Raw genomic sequence first — 24,656 nt, 5'->3', positions numbered from 1 at the left:
TGTCATCATTATCGCCGTTTCATCCTCCTCATCAGACGAAGACAACCCATGAACTTGTTGTAGAAGTACTCCTTTGAATCCATCGTGTTTCCTTCAAAGTGAACGAACGTAAAAGAATGCACTATGGCATTTGACTGAACACTTGCTGTGCGTAGTTCTGCCATGGACCATGTCAGCAGAGGCTGCGGGTGGATCTTGCCGAGCTTCGGCAAGGCTCGAGCGGTGTGGGAGGGGAGGGGGGGGGAGGGGTACAGCGTCCGGCTTCGAGAGCAGAGACAGAGAACGACAACAACAACAACAAAGCCTTTAGTCCCAAACAAGTTGGCGTAGGCTAGAGGTGAAACCCATAATATCTCGCAACCAACTCATGGTTCTGGCACATGGATAGCAAGCTTCCACGCACCCGTGTCCATGGCTAGTTCTTTGTCGATACTCCAGTCCTTCAGATCCCTCTTTTGCGGACTCCTCCCATGTCAAGTTTGGTCTACCTCGACCTCTCTTGACATTATCGCCCTGCTTTAGCCATCCGTTATGCATTGGCGCTTCTGGAGGCCTGCGTTGGACAAGCTTCTCTTCAATCGACGCTACCAACTCTATCTCGTATATCATCATTCCGGACTCGGTCCTTCCTTGTGTGGCCACATATCCATCTCAACATGCGCATCTCTGCCACACCTAACTGTTGAACATGTCGCCTTTTAGTCGGCCAACACTCAGCACCATACAACATTGCGGGTCGAACCACCGTCCTATAGAACTTGCGTTTTAGAGCTTTTGTGGCATTCTCTTGTCACAGAGAATGCCAGAAGCTTGGCGCCACTTCATCCATCTGGCTTTGATTCGATGATTCACATGTTCATCAATATCCCCATCCTTCTGCAACATAGACCCTAGATATCTAAAGGTGTCCTTCTGAGGCACCACCTGCTCATCAAGGCTAACCTCCCTCTCATGCCTAGTAGTACTGAAACCGCATCTCATTTATAGAGAACGATGGCGTTTGAAAAAAGAGGGGTCCAAGCTGTTGAAGTCCGACGTGGCGGACGTCCGGGACTCCGGGCTCCCCTACTTTACACCTTGATTTGGGGCTGGGCTTGGGGATTACGGACATCCGGACGCGTACGGCCCAAAGTAGGGGTCTGCGTTGGACTATAAATGTCCGGACCATCCGGTCCGAACATTTGTGGGCAGGGTAGGGGTCTGCGTTGGAGATGCCCAAACTATCATCCAGCTATCATCTAGAATCGGACGTTGTGCATCATGCTTAAACAACATTTCGTAATGCATTTCTGTGTCAACTACACATGTGTTTACTTCCTTTTGTCTTTTCAGATAGCTAGTTTCAGGTGATATTCCTGTATCTCCTAGAGCATTTGGCTTCCCCTTTCATGTCTATATACTTCTGTGATATCTACTACAAACATATATTATCTGTCTTGACTTGTATGAAGATGATATAATGCCAACTTAAATGCGATGCGTTGTGAACAGCAAGCTCTGTTCTTTTTTTGATGAAAAATAAATAAAAATGATGACTTTCTTTCTTTTGCTGCTCTTTGTGAACAGCAACCTCTGTTTGATACTCATACTTGTAAGATTCCATAGTTGATGAATCTCTTTCTTTTGCAACTCCTTGCCCTTCACACAACAGTTTTCTGGCAGACACCTAGTGCTTATAGTTATTTTTCTAGCTGATCTTGGATGAATTGATGACATTTATGCTCCAAGACCATGTGCAATTGTCCATCAGGATTATGATTGGAGGGGGTTTCAACATTGACGTCATCATCCATTTATAGTTCATTTATTTTGTCTACAACTTTTTTTTGTAAGAACTTCATTTATGGTATACCACTGCTTAGTTATAATTTGTGTCTTCATGCCCCTATGACAGATTGAAGATTTTTTAGCAAAGGCTGATGAAGAGCCGGTTTCAAAATGTTTAGCCAAGTCTGGAGAAGTCCTTTGCGAGCACAAGGATAAGGGTGCTGAGCATTTTTCTCATGGACTTTGTGAGGAATGCTACGACAATGTAACTCACATTTACTATGTTTGTAATGCATTGGTTTTGATATTTCAGTCACTACTACTGACATGACTTGATTGCTCAGTTCACTGAACTGTCAGGTGGACTGGAGGGTGGTGCTGACCCTCCAGCTTTCCAGCAAGCTGAAAAACAAAGACTGGATGCTGCTAAAAGAGCCAAGGAAGCTGTGGACGAGGCAATATGTGAGTTACATAATTCTGAGTTTGAAGATAACATCATGAGCCCTGGGAAGGTAACGGTTCGTGAACATACGTAAATCCATGCTTCTTGCCCCATTAATCTGAGATTCTTTCTTTCTGAACTATAATTCTCAACTAAGCAACTACATTTATTGTAAGCTGAAAATGCGTTATATCGACTAGAAAGGGGGGTGAATAGGCGATTTTTATGAAAGTCTTTAAAACATGGAAGTTATGAAGACAAACGATAGAAATAAACCTATTACCATGCAGCGGAAGGTAGACTACACTAAGCAAACCATAGTCAAGTATTCAATGGAGTGAAAGTACAATGATTAATAGCAGCAATGTAGTAAGGATCAGGTAGGAATATATTATGAAACCAAATAGAACACGCAGTCACTCAGTGAAGATAAAAGATAGTGCAATCATACAATGACTTCATAAGGACCAACAGTAAGTAAAGGTAGGGAAGGATAAAACCAGTAACTCGTTGAAGACAATGATTTGTTGGACCAGTTCCAGTTGCTGTAATAACTATACGTCTGGTTAGGGCGGCTAGGTATTTAAACCTGAGGACACACAGTTCCGGACACCCAGTCCTGAACACGCAGCTCAGGACACCCAGTCCTCACCGTATTCCCCTTGAGCTAAGGTCACACAGACCTCGCCCAATCACTCAGGTAAGTCTTCAAGGTAGATTCCCAAACCTCCGCAGACTTCGTTCATCGATAATCCAAAATGTCTCTTGGATGCTCAGAACGCGACGCCTAACCGGCTGGAGGATTCACAGTCCTCAAGTGTAATAAGTCTTCAGATCACACAGACAAGAAGACTTAAGTGATGCCTAACACTCTTTGGCTCTGTGTGGTTAGGGCTTTATCCTCGCAAGGAATTCTCTCTCAAAGGCTTCGAGGTGGGTTGCTCTCGAACGACAGAAGCCGTACTCTAACTCTGAGCAGCTAACCGTTTATGGTTGTAGGGGTGGGCTATTTATAGCCACTAGGCAACCCGACTTGATTTGTCCGAAATGACCCTGGGTCACTAAGGAACTGACACGTGTTCCAACGGTTAGATTTCATACACACACGACAGCTTTACTTGGGCTACAAGCAAAGCTGACTTGTCCGACTCTGGACAAGTTTCGCTCTCATAGTCTTCACTCGAAGACATATGTTTTGGTTAAGCATCACTTCAGTCATTCTGACTGGTTCACTTGGATCCCACTAAACAGTACGGTGGTTTCTATGACTCAACAAAGAAGAAACATAACTACAAAAGATCTAAGTCTTCGAGCTTCATAGGCTTCATGCGATGTCTTCTCTTGTCATAGTCTTCAATGTGAGTATCTTCACATACCACCTTTGACATCAATGTCTTCATACATTTTTAGGGGTCATCTCTGGTAGGAAAACCGAATCAATGAGGGACTTCTACCTGTGTTATCCTGCAATTCTCACAAACACATTAGTCCCTCAACTAGGTTTGTCGTCAATACTCCAAAACCAACTAGGGGTGGCACTAGATGCACTTACAACCTCCCCCTTTTTGGTGATTGATGACAAACTAGTTGAAGTTTTCAACGGGGAATATAATATGTGAAATTGTAAAGGATAAGGAATTGTCTTCATAAGTTGCAAGGGCTCCCCCTCAAGATGTGCATATAAGTAATTTGCTTTTGGAATGCAAATGCACATGGCAGGTTGTACTTGTGGAGCTCCTCTTCAACTTATGATGACAATTCATTATGCATGTGAAGATATGTGAAGATAATGACATGCATAATGGAAAATGAACGTCTGCAAAATGATCTAAGTGCGGAATTTATCGTCGCACATGCGGAATTTATCATCGCATCACAAAGTGGCAAATAAGCAGCAGACGACCATTGAGTTTAAGTGTTACAACTCAAAGAACCAAATGTATCAAAACGAGAGTTGTAAACACGAAGCAAAATATAAAGCACCCGTCCATATGGACCCGCTTGAAGACTATCACTCGTATGCTTCTTCCCCTTTTGTCAGTAAGGAGCAAAAAGGTTTGAAGACATAGAGCATCTACTCGTTCCCATGAAGAGTAGGTGAAGCAGCAGGGTCGTCGGTGGTGTTCGGCGGTGCAGAAGAACTTGGAGCAGTGTCGAAGCGTGCTGAAGGAGGTGGCGGTGAAGTAGCATTGTCTTCATCCTCGATCACTCTGGCATGCACAGTTGCAGCAGAGGAAGAGAACTCAGAGTTTTCAAGAGATGGAGTGCGTCGCAGCACTGCCCTTCGAGAAGGTGTGGAGTCAAACTTGAAGCGTTCAGAGAAGCCATCCTCTTGAAGATCATCTTCAAAGCACATCAGCGTCAGCCCCTTTCATGTGCGTCGAGAGGTTTCATGGGCAACAAAAGCATTCTTGGTGGCAAGATTGCGAATGCGGTTGACATCCACCAAGAGGCTTTGCATTTGACGCTTCAGCCAGTCATGATGCCTATCCTGTTTCTGATGAAGAGCCACCAGAAGCTCTCGGTCATTAAGAACACGAGTGCGCTTCTTGGATCGTTGGGCAGTTGTGTTGTCGGTGGCTTCAGTAAGGGCAGGATGTGGTGCACGTGTAGTTCCAGCCAAAGGATACACACGAGTGACTGCTTCAACTCCTTCAATGTTCTGAGAAAAACTTTGATGCTCTGCATTCTGAAGACTTAGAGGTTCCTTGGCAGGCTCAGGATAGATGGCTTCAATAGATATATCCACATCAGGCAGAAAGATCCGATAATTGCGAGCAGATGGCTGATATGAGATAGCGGAGTGAAGTTTGATCAGCCGCATTACCCATGGGGCGTAGAACTTCAAGACAAAAAGATCAGAGCCTGATGCAGCAAGTTGGCGAATGAAGAACTCCTGTGCATTGAAGCATTTGCCATGAAGAATATAGAAGACCAAAGTCTTCATTGCACCTTCCAGCTTGGCATGTGGAGAGTGTCCTTTGATGGGCCAGAGAGTTCGCCTTATGATGTGATAAATAGTCCTTGGCAGATACTCTAGGTCTTCAACAAAGAACTCTTTGGGATATGCATCATCTTGGGGCAATGGCTTCATCATACTGAGCATCTGACTCATGTTAGGTCCAGACTTCTGAAAGATGCTCTCCACAGCTTCACTGTGAAGTTGACAGCCAGATTCGTAGAGATCGCCAGGAGTGGGTAGACCAGTGAGCTCAATGATGTCAAAGGCTTTGGCTTTGTGATGAACGTTTCCTGTCATCCACTCCAGGACCCAAGTCTTCGGATCTCTATTGTACCCGCGGATGTGAAGTGTGGCATAGAATTGGAGTAGCAACTCTTCGTTTCAATGCTCTTGATCGGTGACGAACGGCAGCAATCCAACCTCTTTGAAGCAATCCAGAGCTTCTTCCAGACAGGGCAGACCAGCTATTGCTTCAATGTCAAGACGCTTGTGTGGGAAGATGCGACCTTGATTGTATAGAATGCAGGAGTAATAGCTTCGCTGCGGATAGCTCCAGAACCGATCAGATGATATTCTTTCCCTTGAGTAGGGGTTCCTGGAGCTATTGAAGAATGTGTTGTCTTCTCTGAAGCCATTGACATTGAAGGATCCAGGTGCTGATGCAGGACCTGGAAACCTGGGCAATTTTGGAATTGGCTTCTGTACCTGAGGCCTGTGCTCAACATGATAGTCGAACTGAGGACCGGCAGCAGGCGCAGGAACAGAAGCAGTGGGATCAGTGGCTTCACTGACTTCTGGTGCTTGGGTTGGTGAAGGCTCCACATTAGCTTCAGCCATGACATCGTCAGTGGCTTCATTGGTGTTGGTGGTGGCAGCCTCAACATTTTCAACCTTCACTTGACGAGCTGGAGGGTCGGTCACAATCACGTTCTCCTCGAGAACAGCTTCTTGGTGCGACAGGGGAGTAGCAGCTTTTGGGGCTTCTTCTTCATCGGCTGATGCAGCCGGAATGTCTTCAGCAGTTTTAACTTCAGACTCAGAGACTGGAGGCCTTGGTCCTTTACGAAGCCTGCGCAATGCTGGAGACGCCTGTGGAGTTGGAGTTGGCTGGGCCTCAAAGTCTTCTTCCTCTTGTGGGCGATCAGCCCATGAAGCATCCTGAGCAATTGGCGTCAAAAGACGACCAATGCTGATGAGTTTGCTGTGCGTTAGCAGGCGATGATACCTGTTGGTGCTCGAGCTGAGGAAGGACTGCATCATCTTCAACATGGTCATGGTGACCAATGTCTTCAGCAGCGATGGAATCAGCTGCTGGAAAGTCTTCAGCTTCATGAGCCTCTGTGAAAGCAGGCTTATGAACAGTCAGTTGACGTTCTTGCGGTTCAGCGTCAGGGTGAACCATGGAGATGGGTTCAACAATCAAGGGCTCTGTGGGAGCAGCCCGTTCCTTCTTGGTCTTCCTCTTCTTCTTGGAGGGGGCAGTAGCAGAGGCTTCAGGATGTTTCCTCTTCCTGGCTTCAGCCTCAGCAGTCCTCGTCTTCTTCAGCTCTGAAGCGGTTGACCGGGCCTTTGGCTTCGAGCCAGTCATGCTAGTTGGGAAGACAATGGGATCTGCTTCCTGCCTTGGTGCGTTGGGTTCGGCCACAATGGGCTTCTTCTTCTGTTTAGCGCCATCCTGGAATCAATGCCCGGACGCCCAAGGGCCTTGCGCTTCTCAGCCTCGTTGTAGCCTTGCACACACTTGTCAGCCAGGCTCTTCATGCGCTCCCGAGAACCCTGAGCTTCTGCGCGTTTCTTGAGAAATACTTCTTTGAGCTCGTGCAGCATAATCTTAAAGTTTTTCACCTCTTGCACGCTGAGCTTGGCCATATGCTTCTTGAACTGAGCCTTTTCATAGTCAATCTTTTGCTTCAGTTTGACGATGCGCTGAGCGAGAGCTAGCTCTGAAGCAATGGCGCCATGGAAGGCGACACTGAGGCCAATGGGTAGTTGCAGATCTTCGAAGCTGATGTTGGGCGTGTCAAACCACTCATCAATGAAGTTATGGATGATTGTCACGTCAAAAAGAGGCAGATCATTGAAGATTTCTGCTTCTTCTTTGCTCTTGATGAGTTGCTCAAGAGTGTCATCTGCAAGATCTTCATCACTGGACAGATCAATGGCATCGTTGCGCAGAATGGCAGCAACTGTCAGCTCTTGGCCGGTGTGTGGCAGAGGCATCTTGACCTTCTGGGGCTTAGAGATGCGTGACAAATCTTCAGACTGCACACTGTCTTCAGGAGGTGCAGTTGCCAATGGCTTCGCTCGTGAGATTTTTGGTGCAGAGGCAGGCTTGGAAGCTTTTGGCTGCTTCAGTTTCTTTAGCTTCGGCGCTGCAGGCGCTTCCTCTGAGTCAGCGTGATCTGCAGGCTCATTTACGACAGTCCCTTGAACCACTATATGGGTGATGAGACCTTCAAGATTGTAGAAGGGCCTAAGAAGATTGGGTTCAGCTTTGCGAGTTCCATCGGCACGGGGAGCAGAGGGACCAGGGTTGAAGTCTAATCCCAAAGACTTCTTGTTCTGCTTCGCTGAGTTCTTGGCAAACTGGAAGTTGCGCTTGAACAGATTGTTGTCACGGCACCATAGTAGCGACGATGGGTGTGCATCTGCAGGCTGTGGCCCGCGGACCATGCAGGGATAGAAGCCTTGTTCAATGGCTTCTTCTCTGGACCTGGGTTGAAGATTCTTGTATAGGATGTCTCCCCACGGTCGCTTGATGGCATTTTTCTCAGCATATTCTTGGGTCACAAACCGGTATTTGAACCATTGTTCTGCCCAATATCTTCGAATCCACTGGATTCGGGTCTTGCGCTGATTATAATCCTCTTCAGGATCTGTCTTGTAAAGTTCTGAGAGGTCATCAGGCAGATCTCTTGATATTCCGCCACGACGCTGTCTGCCTCCCTTCTTTGCAGCTTTCTCTGAAGCCATGAATTTTAACCTGAAAGACTTCAATACGTTCAAAGGCTTCAAGGGCTTTCGTTTGCTGGACAAACAGGAACTGGCTTCGGGAGAATTTATATGATGCTGTAAGAATTCTGCAAATGAATGCAGACTATGAGAACCAAGGGATTCTCCCACGGACATGTACCTGTGACAGCATTAAGGTGCGAGGGAAGGGGAAGAGGTCATATGCATTCTCAGAATATTTTGAAGATAAATCAGTTTAGAAGACATTGACCTCATCGTGCGAAGATATTCACTCGTAGATAAGGAGTTGGTTCCAGATTTGTACGAATCCATGGATCAATACAAGTGAGGAATCTAACTACTTTGTGAAGTACAAGTGAATATACTAGGCATATTATGAGATGCAGTATGTAAGAGATCCAACTTGTGTGAACAGAAACTGCTTGTGGTAGAAAGTGACGAAGCTATAGGATCAAAGGGGCTATAAAAAGAAGTTTTATTTACCACACGAAGAACTGCTAGACGGAGTGGAAGAGGAGGCCGAGCAGTTCGATCGTCCGTGCCCTAACTTGGCGACGGAGGACACCTACGGCGACGACGGAGAGGACGATTTCCGCGGTCGGCGTGAGGACGGCGTTGGAGAGGTTGCGGCAGCGAAGCGCTTCGTCGCCGGCGTCGTCGAGAGTTAGCGGTGGCGCTAGGGTTCGTGCGAGAGTGGAAGAAAAGATAATGACTGCGGTGAGGCGTGTATTTATAGGGACAGGTGCGGCTCAGTGTTATTACACAGGTGCCCCTGGCGATTCACATTTGAGAAACACGTGGCCATCATGCAGCATGTCGGAGGTTGTTCCATGTCCCACGCATGCCTGGATTGTCGGGTGGTCGTTCCCACTTCTTCGGGTTTCAGGTGAAGGAATGAGTATTGAAAACGGACTTAATATTTGTCTCTGTATCTTCTGCTGACAAAGACGCAGAGAAGACATTCGACGATTTCAATAGAATGCATATGACTTGGAGAGATGGAGTTTGAGATAGAAAGCATAGAGAGGTTAGGGTCCGATCACATTCACTTAGTTCAAAAGACTCAACATGAAGACATAGCTATAAGTGAATGCTATAGAGGACAGAACACTAGTATATATATATTCAACATAGTGAAGATAATCATGAAGACATGTTGAAATTTAAGCCAAACCAAATGTGAAGACATAGCAAATGTAACGCCATGAGTGAAACACTTCGAACAAAACCTTTGATGGCGGCGTTACCCACCGTATAGGAAGTATTAGACCCAGACACGGCGCACAATTATCTGGCGTTCCGAAGTCCAATTCTACATTAATGTATTCACACTTAGAATGTATGTCTTTATTGATTGAAGATATACTTTACTTCGTGTGTTGCACATCTAAGTCATTAATATGCATAAGTGTTAGGTTGTGTGCCTGATCACAGGACGTTTGAGAATTCCAGGATATTTAGCTCACACCGTAACTTGCAAAATCTCTTTTCATCTAAGGGCTTGGTGAAGATATCTGCCAATTGCTCTTCAGTGTTGACGTGTATAATATCAATATCTTCCTTCACAACATGATCTCTGAGAAAGTGATGACGAATTTCAATGTGCTTTGTCTTAGAGTGCTGAACTGGGTTGTTGGCATTCTTGATGGCGCTTTCGTTGTCGCAGTAGAGTGGCACTTGCTTCAGATGAATGCCATAGTCCTTGAGTGTTTGCTTCATCCACAGAAGCTGAGCGCAGCAAGATCCAACAGCAATGTATTCAGATTCAGCAGTGGAGAGAGATACACAGTTCTGCTTCTTTGAAGACCAACATACAAGTGATCGTCCCAGAAAGTGACATGTGCCTGATATAGACTTGCGATCCACCTTGTCACCAGCATAATCAGCATCCGAGAATTCAACCAGATCAAACTCTGAGCCTTTTGGATACCATAATCCTAGAGTTGGGGTGTGAGCCAAATATCGAAGAATTCGCTTCATAGCTAAGTGATGCGACTCCTTTGGTGCCGCTTGGAATCGAGCACACATGCAAACACTAAGCATAATATCTGGCCTAAATGCACATAGATAAAGTAAAGAACCAATCATGGAGCGGTATACTTTTTGATCGAACTCTTTACCATTGTCGTCGGGACCCAGATGATGTTTGGCTGGCATTGGCGTCGTGAAGCCTTTGCAGTCTTGCATACCGAACTTCTTCAGGCAATCTTTGGGATACTTCTCTTGAAATATGAAGATGCCGTTGCGTTGCTGTCGTATTTGAAGACCGAGGAAGAACTTCAGCTCTCCCATCATGGACATCTGATATTGCTCTTGCATCATATATCCAAACTCTTCACTGTACTTCTGATTGGTGCAGCCGAAGATGATGTCATCCACATATATTTGGCACACGAACAGTTCACCATCATATGTCTTCGTGAAGAGAGTGGGGTCGAGGGAACCAGGTATGAAGCCTTTGCTCTTCAGGAAGTATTTGATTGTGTCATACCAAGCCCGAGGGGCTTGTTTGAGGCCATACAATGCCTTGTTGAGCTTGTATACCATGTCAGGATGTTTCGGATCTTCAAAGCCAGGCGGTTGTGCAACATACACTTCTTCTTCAATCTTGCCATTGAGAAAGGCGCTCTTCACATCCATTTGATATAGAAGTATGTTATGATGATTTGCATAGGCCAGCAGTATGCGTATGGCTTCAAGTCGAGCCACAGGAGCAAATGTTTCATCGAAGTCAATGCCTTCCACTTGAGTATATCCTTGAGCAACGAGACGAGCTTTGTTTCTGACAACTTGACCATGCTCGTCTTGCTTGTTGCGGTATATCCATTTGGTGCCTATTATATTGTGCTTCCGAGGATCAGGACGCTTAACCAGTTCCCATACATTATTCAACTCAAACTGTTGAAGCTCTTCTTGGATAGCTTGAATCCATTCAGGTTCCATGAAGCCTTCTTCAACTTTCTTGGGTTCTGTTATTGAGACGAATGCGAAGTGCCCACAGAAATTTGCCAGTTGAGTTGCCCTTGAATGAGTGAGCGGACCAGGTGCATTAATGCTATCAATTATTCTCTCAATCCGCACTTCATTGACAACACGAGGATGTACAGGTCGAAGGTTTTGCTCTTGCTGTTCATTGTCATTGTTAGTGGGATTGTCTTCAGGCTGAGCATTGTCTTCAGGTTGATCAGGTGCGGAGATGATAAGTTTCTCTTCAAGTTGAGCCTCAGAGGGTATGATTTCTCTAGTTCCCATTAGCTTGATTGATTTGCTGGATGGAACTTCATCTAGCACATTTGGCAGGTGCTCTTTTTGTGAACCGTTAGTCTCATCAAACCGCACATCCACTGTTTCAACCACTTTATAATGAAAGAGATTGAAGACTCTGTAGGAGTGCGAATCCTTTCCATATCCAAGCATAAAACCCTCATGTGCTTTTGGTGCAAATTTTGAAGTGTGATGTGGATCCTTGATCCAGCACCTGGCTCCAAATACTCTGAAGTAACTGACATTTGGCTTCTTGCCAGTAAGGAGCTCATAAGATGTCTTGTTCAGAAACTTGTGAAGATAAACACGATTGATTGCATGGCATGCAGTATCAATGGCTTCAGGCTAGAATTTTCTTGGAATCTTGTATTCATCAAGCATCGTTCGGGCCATCTCAATGAGTGTTCTGTTCTTGCGTTCGACGACGCCATTCTGCTGTGGCGTGTACGGAGCTGAGAATTCATGTGTGATGCCCAAAGTATCAAGATATGTATCAAGGCCAGTGTTCTTGAATTCAGTGCCATTGTCACTTCTGATGTGCTTTATCTTGGCGCCATAATTGTTCATTGCTCGATTGGCGAAGCGTCTGAAGACATCCTGCACTTCAGTCTTGTAGAGGATTATGTGCACCCAAGTATATCTAGAATAATCATCAACAATGACAAAGCCATAGAGACAAGCAGTAGTAGTAAGAGTTGAGTAATGAGTGGGACCGAAAAGATCCATGTGGAGCAGTTCGAAAGGTTGAGTGGTTGTCATGATTGTCTTTGAGGGGTGTTTGGCCCTCGTCATCTTTCCTGCTTCACAGGCACCGCATAAGTGATATTTCTTGAACTTGACGCCCTCGATGCCTATGACATGCTTCTTCTTTGCAAGGGTGTGAAGGTTCCTCATGCCAGCATGCCCTAGCCTCCGATGCCAGAGCCAACATTCTGAAGCTTTTGCTAGAAGACATACGGCAAGCTGTGGTCCTGCTGAGAAATCTACCACATACAAATCATCTTTCCGATACCCTTCAAACACTAGAGACTTGTCAGATTCCATTAGAACAAGGCAGCGATATTTTCCAAACATTACGATCATGTTCAAATCACAAAGCATTGAGACAGACATTAAGTTGAAGCCAAGGGATTCAACAAGCATGATTTTATCCATGTGTTGATCCTTTGAGATTGCAACTCTACCTAGACCCAATACCTTACTTTTACCAGTGTCAGCAAATGTGATGTGACTCTTGTCGGATGGACGTAAGGTTGAGTCCATAAGAAGGTTTCTTTTGCCAGTCATGTGATTGGTACACCCACTATCAATAATCCATTCTGAAGACGCTGGTGTCGTACCCTACAGTGCAGTTAGGGGGATAGGCTTCATGAAGAGAATTGTGAAGCAAAAATATTTGACGAACCAGTGGGTTATGAAAGATTAGATCCAGATTAGGACTAATAGGGAGAGTAGCAAGCGATTCAGGAACGAAGTACATAGTAAGACCATTCGGACATTTGATCTTGCGCCCTACAAGATGTTTAAGATCCCCAGCAATAGCGTCTAACGATTTTGGTTTTCTGCTGGAGACCTTTCCCTGCAAAAGAGAGTTAAGCTTTCTTAGCCACCCACATCTTCAAGGGTGGCTTAGAAGCAATAAGTCTAAGTGCAGCATCTGAGAACTTTGGCTTTGGAGCCCTAGCAAACAGTTTTGCAGGCGGACAGTAGTACTCATAAGAATAAGTAGAATAGTTCTTGGTCTTATGAACATGGCGGTTTGATGAACCGCACTCATATTCATAGGCCTGAGTATGATTTCCCTGCAAAACATTTGCGTTAGTGCGACTCAGGTGAGTCCTCTGTCTGTATGAAGCCTTTGGACCGTATGAAGCTTGTGGTCTGGGGTTTGTCTTCTTCACGTGTGGTGTTATGATGACATTCACAGGAAGATTCTCCAGACACTTTTTCGGAATCCAGATCTTCTTCATAGGCGGTCCATTCCTGTAGTTAGTACCAATGTACCTGGTAAACACTTCACCATTCTGATTCTTAAACAGTTTATAGTTTGCATCAAAGGATTCATCAATGACAATGGAGTTTGCACAAGTGAAGCCAGATAGAGTGGATGGATCTGCTGAAGATTCCTTTGCAGCAACCCATGTGGTTTTGGGGTACTGCTCAGGTTTCCAGTAAGAGCCATCAGCATTCATTTTCCTTACGAACCCAACACCCTCTTTCCTCGGGTTTCGGTTCAAGATATGCTTTTTGAGGACATCACACAGTGTCTGATGCCCTTTAAGACTTTTGTACATCCCTGTTTCAAGCAATGTCTTCAACTTAGCATTCTCATCAGCAATAACAGTGGTATCCTCAGCAGAGGGATTAATTTCCACATCAACAGTTGAAGATATTGCAATAGTAGTAGCAGTAGAACATTCAGCAACAGAAGTAGTATTATCACGCTCAATGCATTTAAGACATGGTGGTTCAAATCCTTCCTGAGCGGAACTGATCTGTTTGGCGCGAAGTGACTCATTTTCCTTTTGAAGATCTTCATGAGCCGCTCTCAATTTCTCAAGATCTTGCTTCCTTTGAAGATAATCATAGGAAAGCTTTTCATGAGTTGTTGAGAGCGTTTCATGACGACTTTCAAGTTCCTCATACTTAACGTGAAGATTTTTTATGTCTTCAATTAAGGACTCAGATCGAGTCATTTCAGCGCCTAACAGATCATCGCTTTTGTCTAACAGTTTTTGAATATGTTCCATGGCTTTCTGTTGTTCAGTTGCAATTTTAGCAAGTGTTTTGTAGCTGGGTTTTGAACCACAATCAGAGTCATCGTCACTAGATGTTTGATAGTGAGTAGTGCGTGTGTTTACCTTGGCACCGCGTGCCATGAAGCAGTAGGTAGGAGCGGAGTAGTCCTTGTCATTTGCATCGGTGTCGGTGATGAAGTCATTATCTTCAGTGTTGAAGATGGACTTGGCAACGTATGCTGTAGCCAGACTTGCGACGCCAGAATCGGACTCCTCCTCAGACTCCACCTCCGCCTCCTCAGAAGCGGACTCCTCCTCTGAATCCATTTCCTTGCCAACAAACGCACGTGCCTTGCCAGATGAGCTCTTCTTGTGTGATGAAGACTTGGAAGAAGACTTTGAGTGTTTCTTCTTCTTCTTGTCGTCAGAGTCATATTCCTTGCTCTTCTTCTTTTTGTTCTCATTGTCCCACTGCGGACACTCAGAGATGAAGTGGCCAGGTTTCTTGCACTTGTGACATGTTTTCTTCTTGTAGTCATGAGCAGAAACTTCATCATTCCTTGAGCTTGATCGGGAAGACTTTCTGAAACCTTTCTTCTTGGTGAATTTTTGGAACTTCTTCACAAGCATAGCAAGTTCCCTTCCAATGTCTTCAGGATCATCAGAACTGCTGTCAGATTCTTCTTCAGATGAGGAGACAGCTTTTGCCTTCAAGGCACGAGTTCGCCCATAGTTTGGACCGTAGATATCTCTTTTCTCAGAAAGCTGAAACTCATGTGTGTTGAGCCTCTCAAGTATGTCAGACGGATCGAGTGTCTTGAAATCAGGACGTTTTTGAATCATCAAGGCTAGGGTGTCAAACGAATTGTCAAGTGATCTCAGTAGTGTCTTGACGACTTCATGCTTGGTGATATCAGTAGCGCCAAGGGCTTGAAGCTCATTCGTGATGTCAGTGAGTCGATCAAACGTGAGCTGGACATTCTCATTGTCATTTCTCTTGAAGCGGTTGAAGAGGTTGCGAAGGACACTGATTCTCTGATCTCTCTGGGTCGAGACGCCTTCGTTGACCTTGGAGAGCCAGTCCCAGACTAGCTTAGATGTTTCCAAAGCACTCATGCGGCCATACTGTCCTTTGGTCAGATGACCACAGATGATATTCTTGGCAGTAGAGTCCAGTTGAACGAACTTCTTGACGTCAGCAGCAGTGACACCTTCTCCAGCCTTGGGAACGCAGTTCTTGACGACATACCATAGGTCGACGTCAATGGCTTCAAGATGCATGCGCATCTTATTCTTCCAGTAGGGATATTCAGTTCCATCGAAGACGGGGCATGCAGCGGAGACTTTAATTATCCCTGCAGTCGACATAGCTAAAACTCCAGGTGGTTAAACCGAATCACACAGAACAAGGGAGTACCTTGCTCTGATACCAATTGAAAGTGCGTTATATCGACTAGAGGGGGGGGGGTGAATAGGCGATTTTTATGAAAGTCTTCAAAACGTGGAAGTTATGAAGACAAACGATAGAAATAAACCTATTACCATGCAGCGGAAGGTAGACTACACTAAGCAAACCATAGTCAAGTATTCAATGGAGTGAAAGCACAATGACTAATAGCAGCAATGTAATAAGGATCAGGTAGGAAGATATTATGAAGCCAAACAGAACACGCAGTCACTCAGTGAAGACAAAAGATAGTGCAATCATACAATGACTTCACAAGGACCAACAGTAAGTAAAGGGAAGGGAAGGATGAAACCAGTAACTCGTTGAAGACAATGATTTGTTGGACCAGTTCTAGTTGCTGTGATAACTGTACGTCTGGTTAGGGCGGCTAGGTATTTAAACCTGAGGACACACAGTCCCGGACACCCAGTCCTGAACACGCAGCTCAGGACACCCAGTCCTCACCGTATTCCCCTTGAGCTAAGGTCACACAGACCTCGCCCAATCACTCATGTAAGTCTTTAAGATAGACTCCCAAACCTCCATAGACTTCGTTCACCGGTAATCCACAATGTCTCTTGGATGCTCAGAACGCGACGCATAATCGGCTGGAGGATTCACAGTCCTCAAGTGTAATAAGTCTTCAGATCACACAGACAAGAAGACTTAAGTGATGCCTGACACTCTTTGGCTCTGGGTGGTTAGGGCTTTATCCTCGCAAAGAATTCTCTCAAAGGCTTCGAGGTGGGTTGCTCTCAAACGACAAAAGCCGTACTCTAACTCTGAGTAGCTAACCGTTTATGGTTGTAGGGGTGGGCTATTTATAGCCACTAGGCAACCCGACCGACCTGATTTGTCCGAAATGACCCTGGGTCACTAAGGAACTGACACGTGTTCCAACGGTTAGATTTCATACACACACGGCAGCTTTACTTGGGTTACAAGCAAAGCTGACTTGTCCGACTCTGGACAAGTTTCGCTCTCATAGTCTTCACTCGAAGACATAGGTTTTGGTTAAGCATCACTTCAGTCATTCTGACTGGTTCACTTAGACCCCACTAAACAGTACGTTGGTTCCTATGACTCAACAAAGAAGAAACAGAATTACAAAAGATCTAAGTCTTCGAGCTCCATAGGCTTCATGCGATGTCTTCTCTTGTCATAGTCTTCAATGTGAGTATCTTCACATACCACCTTTGACATCAATGTCTTCATACATTTTTAGGGGTCATCTCTGGTAGGAAAACCGAATCAATGAGGACTTCTACCTGTGTTATCCTGCAATTCTCACAAACACATTAGTCCCTGAACTAGGTTTGTCGTCAATACTCCGAAACCAACTAGGGGTGGCACTAGATGCACTTACATAAGCATTTTTGAATTATTTTCATCATTCATGCAAAGTGAAGATTATTTTTCATCAGTTGACTGCACAAACCCCTGGTAAATCCGGTTTTGTAATTTCTATAACATTTGCTGTTTATTAATTACATTCATGACTTGTTTTCTTTTTGTTAAAAGAAACATTCAAGTTTCATCTGCATATTGTTTTACACTTAACCTGTTACATCTAGATTATATTCCTGAACTGTAGTTCGGAGCTTCAAAATGAGGTTTCTAAGTAATATCAGAGTTTTCCTTTCTATCCCATAAAACTGTTTGCAGATAGGTATCTCAAAAATTATCTAGTGCTGAAGCTGCTTCTCTTTGTTTATATTTTTTACTCCATCTTCTGATGTACTCAAAGGATGTTTGCAAGATGGGAACAAAATATACCCATTACATCCAATACTGGGCTGTACCAGACTACCTGTCTTGTTGCTGCAATCTTCTAATGGAACATATTTACCAGCATAATCTATTTTATAGTGCTTAACTTCGGAATTTTTTATCTTGAGCTAATGTCATGTGCTCCCTCTGTAAAGAAATATAAGAGCGTTTAGATCACTATAGTGATCAGGAAGTATATTTTATCTCTTTACTACAGCTGCATTTGTTCTTTCTCTTATAGTTCATTCGATGTGCTTGATGTGTGGTTGTTTGTTTGGTGATTCAAGTTTCCTTTTTTTGAGCAGAAGTCTGAAGGCAAATCTTCGACAATTGCTTCCAGCCAAATTGCAAATGATTTTGTTGATTTCAAAGATTCAGAAGTGGAAGGTTTGTTGGTTCCTGTAATATGATTATTGAAATAGGCTTTCGCTCCACTATAAATAAAGCAATCACCACGTACATACAAGAAGTGCAAAGTGCATGAAAGAATATAAGAGCTTTGCTGGGGCAACAACACAACACGCCCAAAAGCAAAAGCAAAAGCGATAGAAGACTCCTCGGAGCCAAAGGTTTAACAGCTAGGGAGCGAAGCGGGTTGGCGGCCTGCCACTAGAAGATCATCAATCATGCCCCCTAGCCGACCCTTGTCCCGCTGCCACTGTTGCAAGAAGGCCAAAAATTTAAACACTGAGCCAGAAGCACGCCGCAGAAAGACCCGCTTGATAAGGTGCAACCATAGGCCACCCCCTAAGAATCCGCCACACCCATCGCAACATGAGGGCTACATTCTGTTAGGAATAAGCAACTTGTATTCCCATGAGGCCATAGGCCGATATATATATACATGTACAGGTGTGGAACATATGCAGGAAACCCCTCATACAACGGGATAAATACAAAGGGGTACATGACTTATATTATAACTCTAACACCCCCCCTCAAACTCATGGTGGATTAACAACACTGAGTTTGGAGAGATAAAAGCCATGTTGTGCTCTAGTCTGAGCCTTCGTCAGGAAATCCGCAAACTGTAACTCGGAAGGCACATACTGAAGAGCAATAACCTGATCCTGCACAGCAGCGCGCACATAGAAAGCATCAACACCAATATGCTTGGTGAGCTCATGCTTCACAGGATCGCGTGCAATGCTGATAGCACCTGTACTGTCAGATAAAAGCAGAGTCGGTGTAGTGACAGAAACACCAAAATCCTGAAGTAACCACCGTAACCAAGTCACCTCTGCCGTCAAAAGAGCCATTGCTCGCAACTCAGCCTCGGCACTCGAACGGGAAACTGCAAGCTGTTTCTTCGCCTTCCAGGCAATGAGAGAACCACCAAGAAAAACACAGTAAGCAGAAAGTGAACGGCGATCGGAAGGATCACTAGCCCACGTAGCATCCGAATAGGCCTGGAGCTGTAAAGAACTGGAGCGAGGAAAGAATAGACGGTGAGAGATCGTGCCTCGAAGATATCGAAGAACACGAAGGAGATGACTATAGTGAACCAAGGTGGGGGCAGAGACAAACTGACTCAGAATATGAACCGGATAAGAGATGTCAGGACGAGTGACAGCTAGATAGACAAGACTGCCGACAAGATGACGATAACGCACGGAGGTGAACATTGAGCTCCATAGGAGTCTCAACAACGCGCTCGTCAGTAAGAGCAGCACGAGCAAGAAGATCTTGGATATACTTTTCCTGGGATATAAAAAAGCCATCAGAGGTAGAAGAGACTTCAATCCCAAGAAAGTAGCAAAGGGGTCCAAGATCAGACATAAGAAACTACTCACTAAGACGGGCCTTTACAAAGGCAATATACTCGGGGTCATCCCCCGTGATGATCATGTCATCAACATAAAGAAGAAGAAGAGTCCGACCACGAGGAGAAAGGTGAATAAACAATGCTGGATCATGAGCACTTGCTAAAAAACCAGCAGCAGTGATCACAGAGGCAAAGCGCTCAAACCAGGCGCGGGGGGCTTGCTTAAGGCCATAGAGAGAGCGACGAAGACGACATACCATGCCATCAGGAACAGAATACCCAGGGGGTGGCTGCATGTACACCTCCTCACGCAGCTCACCATTAAGAAAGGCATTCTTAACATCAAGCTGAGATATCGACCAGTGGCATGCAGAGGCAACGGCAAGAAGTGTATGAACAATGGTCATATGGGCCACAGGAGCAAAAGTCTCGTCATAATCACGACCATGCTCCTGCTGAAAACCACGAGCCACAAGACGAGCTTTGTGACGCTCAAGAGAACCATCGAAGCGAGTCTTAACCTTGTAGACCCACTTACAAGTGATCGGACGGACTCCGGGAGGAAGAGAAACAAGATCCCAGGTACCAGTGCGTTCAAGAGCAGCAATCTCCTCTGCCATCGCAAACTGCCATTCAGGATGAACAACAGCCTGACGGTAAGAAGTCGGCTCAAGAACAGCAGCACCAGCAGTGGGAAAACCAAAGCGATCAACAGGCGGACGAGGACGAGAACGCAAGCCATAAGTAGGCTGAGAGGAAGATGACAACCCATCCACAGAGGCATCGACTGGTCGTGGACGACGAGTGTAATGCTGAGGAAGAGATGGAATAATAGAAGGAGGAATCGGCAAGGTAGAATCAGGGGGTGGCGACGAAGAAGTCACCGGAGATGAAGGTGTAGAATCCGGTGACAGACTGGGAGAGGAGACCGGGGAGGAAGTCACCGGAGATGAAGGTGGAGAACCCGGTGACATGCTAGGCGAGGAGACCGGGGAGGATGGTGGCTGCAAGTCAACTAGATGTGGAGAAGGAGAGGAAGTGGAACGGAGAGGTACAGTGTCGGCGGGGGTGATAAGTGAGTCAGGAAAAGTGAGGAAAGAGATATCCTGCACTGAAAAAGTCGAGGAAGATGGGCGTGGGTAGAAGGGACGATAGGAGCACGAGTAACAAGCACAGAGGGAACCTCCAGCAAACCAGCACCACGTAAGCGAGTCTCCTCAGCACGAATCTCAGAAAGCGCCTCCATGAGAGAAATACGGCCACGAGCAAACAACTGAGCACGCCGGGGCTCAAACTCCTTACGAAGTCGAGACAGGAACTCATAGACGCGATGAAACTCCAAATTGGCCTGGACAGCCTGGCAACAGGGGCAGGTACGACACCCAGCACTACGGAGAGAATCAAGCTGGCGCCAGATAGCAGAACTCTGAGCATAGAAGTCATCAACAGTAGAGTCACCCTGCTGAAGAGCATGCTCCTGACGGATCACAGTGAGGTATAAGGCATCACCAGAGGGCTGATAGCGCTCACGAAGACGGGTCCACATCTCAAAGACAGTAGAAAGACCCAGAAATTCAGAAGCAAACTGAGGCAGAACACTAGCAGTGAGAACAGCTGCAGCACGAGCATCATCATCAAGCCACTGGGTGTAAACAGACAGAGCACCATGATACGTCTGAAGAGCCTCCTCATAAGCCAAAACCCTCTCATCATAAGCACGATCAGCAGCCTCATCAGCAACCTTAGCCGCATCCTTAGCGGCCTGATTAGCATCCGTAGGAAGAACCGATGGAGTTGGCGGAGTAGGGGCCACCGGAGGAACTGGTCGTGGCGGACAGCAGACCTCGCCAGAAAGAACACCCCAAAGACGGATGCCACGCATGTGAATGCGCATGAAGCCAGTAAACTCGGTGTAGTTAGTACCATCAAAGATCACCGGACAGCGAGGAACAGCAACATAGCCCGATGCAGCAGACATTTTTTTTTGAAAACCGACGAGAGCACCAGCGACAGCAGAATCATGCCCGAGATACTGGAGGACCGGGCGACCTAATCAGGCGAGCCGGCGCGGGCGACCTTATCGGGCCGACGCTGGCGACTGGAGACTGGATCCGGCGAAGAGCAGCGGTCGGCGGCAGGATTCGACGAGGGCAGCGGGACCTGGTGAGGGCGGCCGAAACCAGCAGCTGGCGGCGGAATCCACTAAGGGGCGGCGCCGGCAAGGGGCGTGAAGCGGAAGGGATGGGTGGGCAGCTTCGTCCAGGCGCTGGAGATGGTGGAATCCAGCGGTCGGCGGCAGAGATCGGCTGCTGGCCTGCAGCGGCGGATGCAGACAACCCCCTGGCGCGTGCACCTGCTGGGGTGGGAGAAGAGGCGCCTGCGGTAGGAGTAGCAGAAGACGTGGAGCAGCACAGCCGGGAAAAGGAAAACACGGCGGCGCGATTGGATCTGAGCACGAGTTGCAGCGTGCGAAAAAAAAACCTAGGCTCTAATACCATGTTAGGAATAAGCAACTTGTATTCCCATGAGGCCATAGGCCGATATATATATACATGTACAGGTGTGGAACATATGCAGGAAACCCCTCATACAACGGGATAAATACAAAGGGGTACATGACTTATATTATAACTCTAACACATTCATGTGATGTGACGCTAGAATACCCAGGCCCCTCTGGTCCTTAGGGAAGCAGATATCAGCCTACTTCACCATATGGTACTTTTGCCGCCCATTGGCTGCCTGCCAGAAGCAGCGTGATCGATCCTTGTCGAAGGCGCTATGCACTCCCTCTGGAAGAATATACAACCCCATCATATACATGGGGAGGCTAGAGAGGAGTCTATGAGCATGGATTTGCTCCTGTTGGAGGTGAACCTCCAATGCCACGACTACGCCTTGGCCTTGGCCTTGACCACCCCACAAGCGGGTTAAAGTCCCCGATCAGGGTTGGCATCCTCAGGTAGGTCATTGGGAAAGGGAACTTGCAATTAAGGTTGTTTGCAATCCACTGCTGCTACTCGGGCAGGTACCCCACGACCACAACCTTGCTTTTACCCAAGTTGATCTTGAGGTCCGACATGGCCTCAAAGCAGAGGATGAGGAACTTAAAATTGATAATATCTAGTTTGTCCCCTCCACCATGATCATGGTTTTGTCCTCATACTGGAGGTGGGTCACCACCTCCAAAGATAATATGCCGAACCACACCATTGATGTGGTCGGCTACCTTAGAGCCTTCTCCAAGGTAGCTGCCTGGGCGTCAACCGCAGGGTTAAAGAGGAGGGGGAGACGGGCCCCCCTTCCACACCCCGCGCGAAGACCTAAATAGGGACCCACTTTCCCATTAATATTGATAGTACTCTACAATAATTTCAGTGTCATTTTGCCTTTTAGTTTTTATTGGCAAGCAAATGGCTAATCAACTTTCTGGATGCCTTGTTGCATCCTTAGGTGAAAATGGTAAAACTGGTTCTGATGCAGAAAATCTTTCTGATATTGATGATGCGGAGGTACTTTTATCCATGAGATGTTGTAACAGACTAATTATCGCATCCCTAATTAGAGCCTGAGATTTGGCCGTTCTTTCTGATTTCCTGTAATTAATATTTGATAAATTTGCAGGTTGACGGGTATCTTCACAATGAAGAAGAAACACAAAACAAAAAGATTATCTGGGAGGAAATGAACAAAGAATACCTAGAGGTACTTATCATCATGAGGCAGTTTCTTGTTCTGACAAGAGGGTGTAAAAATCTGCTGACCTCTTTTACAGGAACAAGCTGCAAAGGAAGCTTTAGCGGCTGAATTGGCAGCTAGTGGTGTATCTGTTGGAGATGGACGACAGAAGGTATGAAATGTTTTAGTGTAGCCCAAGTGTCCTTTGCACACATCTTCCTCAAAACTATTTTTGGTACAGTTCATGATTAGCCAGGGATGTTTTGTTTAATGTAGAAACGAAAATGTAATGAAGACAAGAACTCCACACCTGCTGAAACACCAGCAGAAGCAACATACAATATGTTGAAACGGAAGGTACTGGGCATTTTGTGCAGCCATAGACATCCAAAATATACGTCGTCATGTGACTATTATAGTTGCATGTTAAACTTTGCGCGCAAACGAGCTAACATTTAGTATGTAACATTGCTCCTTTTGCAGGGACTTGGGTCTAAAGTCAACGTTGAAGCTGTGAGTGGATTGTACAAGGTATGTTTTTGCCTTTTATGTTCACTGGAGCTTGATGTATCCTAAAATTTTCATGCAATGTTCTCTTTTTATCCAGCCCAACTCTTTCCCCATCTCATCCAAACTAATAAGAGATCTTGTTTACTTATTATATTTCCTGCCATTCAAATGCTTACTGAGATTCTGCATGCAGATTGAAGACGAAGATGGGAAAGCAAATGGCAAAGATGACATGCACTTCGACGAGCATTATGAAGAGGATACTGGTTATGGTGAAACATTTGATGCCAGTTATGATTATGGTCACGATGCTGATTACAACAACGATGGCTATGTTGATGACGGTGGTGGTGGAGCCTATGAGGATTACCATGATGCTGATTACTAGTAGCATTCTTCAGCAGAGTGGCAATCTGAACAACAAGATCTATTCAGAATATCAAGACAGAACAAAAAATGTCATTCCACCTATATTCTTCATCTGCACAAGATAATTTTTTATTTTATAGGAAATGAGGTTTCATTTTACGTAATTATAGGGAAACAACTCTGCGTTACGCCCCCCCCTCGTGTGCCTCTCTGAGCAATTTTTTTTCAGCATGTGAGGAAAGTGAACATGGCCAAAATGTTTATTTCAAATGGACAATGTGAATTGTGGAGTAAGATTTCTTATCGCGCTACTGACCGGATATCGAACATGTCGATGTTGAGTCGGATTGTCCCCAGGACCCAGGTGATTAACAGCATCAAGGATGACCTATGCATATGGCTCTATCATCGAAGAGGCATTGCTCCTGCTGCTCCCTTCTTTTCTACATTGCCAGTTGGTTAGTCATTTCCTTTTTAGTCATGTCTCAGTTGGTTGCGCTCTTTTTATTTTGGGCTTGTTTGTCACTATTCATTTTTAAATCATTAGTCATTCTTCAGTATGATAACAAATGATGGAATAATCTGATCATGTTGTTAGATCTGAAAACTGTAGCACACGTAGTTGGGATCTACAGTATCTTTTTGGACAGCAGTCAGTGTCGTAGCTAAGCAGTTTTTCTTTTTCTTCAGGACAAACTGCACATTTTCTTTAGCTCTGAAACTGCCTACACAGCTCGCATGGTGTGCCTTCTTAGCCTCCCAGCTGTGAAGCAGCACTCCTAGGTCTTCTTATGTTCTTCTCTTCGGCATCTTGTATCCATTGGGCATTTGGAGCTTTATTAACTTATAAAGCTGAGGTAATGCCTTGTATTTAAAAAATAACTTGAAAAGGTAAGAAGGATGAACATTACATCTCCATGTCCCTGAAATCCAAATTCCTCTCTGGCCTAACCAAACAGTGTCGGGAGGAA

At 45.6% G+C, this 24,656-nt stretch overlaps 1 protein-coding gene across 2 annotated transcripts in view; it reads left to right on the top strand.

Annotated features, from left to right (window-relative positions):
- LOC125528685 (transcription factor IIIB 60 kDa subunit-like) overlaps window positions 1-24,085 on the top strand; it is a 32,705-nt gene extending 8,620 nt beyond the window's left edge. The window contains exons 11-19 of one of the 2 annotated variants that reach the window (XM_048693131.1): window positions 1,895-2,032; window positions 2,112-2,279; window positions 17,669-17,750; window positions 22,582-22,640; window positions 22,753-22,833; window positions 22,904-22,978; window positions 23,083-23,163; window positions 23,290-23,337; window positions 23,510-24,085. In XM_048693131.1, coding sequence (XP_048549088.1) covers window positions 1,895-2,032; window positions 2,112-2,279; window positions 17,669-17,750; window positions 22,582-22,640; window positions 22,753-22,833; window positions 22,904-22,978; window positions 23,083-23,163; window positions 23,290-23,337; window positions 23,510-23,704 — 927 coding nt within the window. In that variant the 3' untranslated portion in view covers window positions 23,705-24,085. The remainder of the gene's footprint in view (window positions 1-1,894; window positions 2,033-2,111; window positions 2,280-17,668; window positions 17,751-22,581; window positions 22,641-22,752; window positions 22,834-22,903; window positions 22,979-23,082; window positions 23,164-23,289; window positions 23,338-23,509) is intronic. The other variant, XM_048693128.1, reaches the window with a different exon arrangement.
- Window positions 24,086-24,656: the final 571 nt, after the last annotated feature.

Source organism: Triticum urartu, chromosome 1 (genome assembly GCF_003073215.2).
Source record: "Triticum urartu cultivar G1812 chromosome 1, Tu2.1, whole genome shotgun sequence".
In the NCBI taxonomy this organism is placed as follows: Eukaryota; Viridiplantae; Streptophyta; class Magnoliopsida; order Poales; family Poaceae; genus Triticum; species Triticum urartu.
The sequence above is the reverse complement of the archived record's forward strand: the minus strand, read 5'-3'. Positions and strand labels throughout refer to the sequence as shown.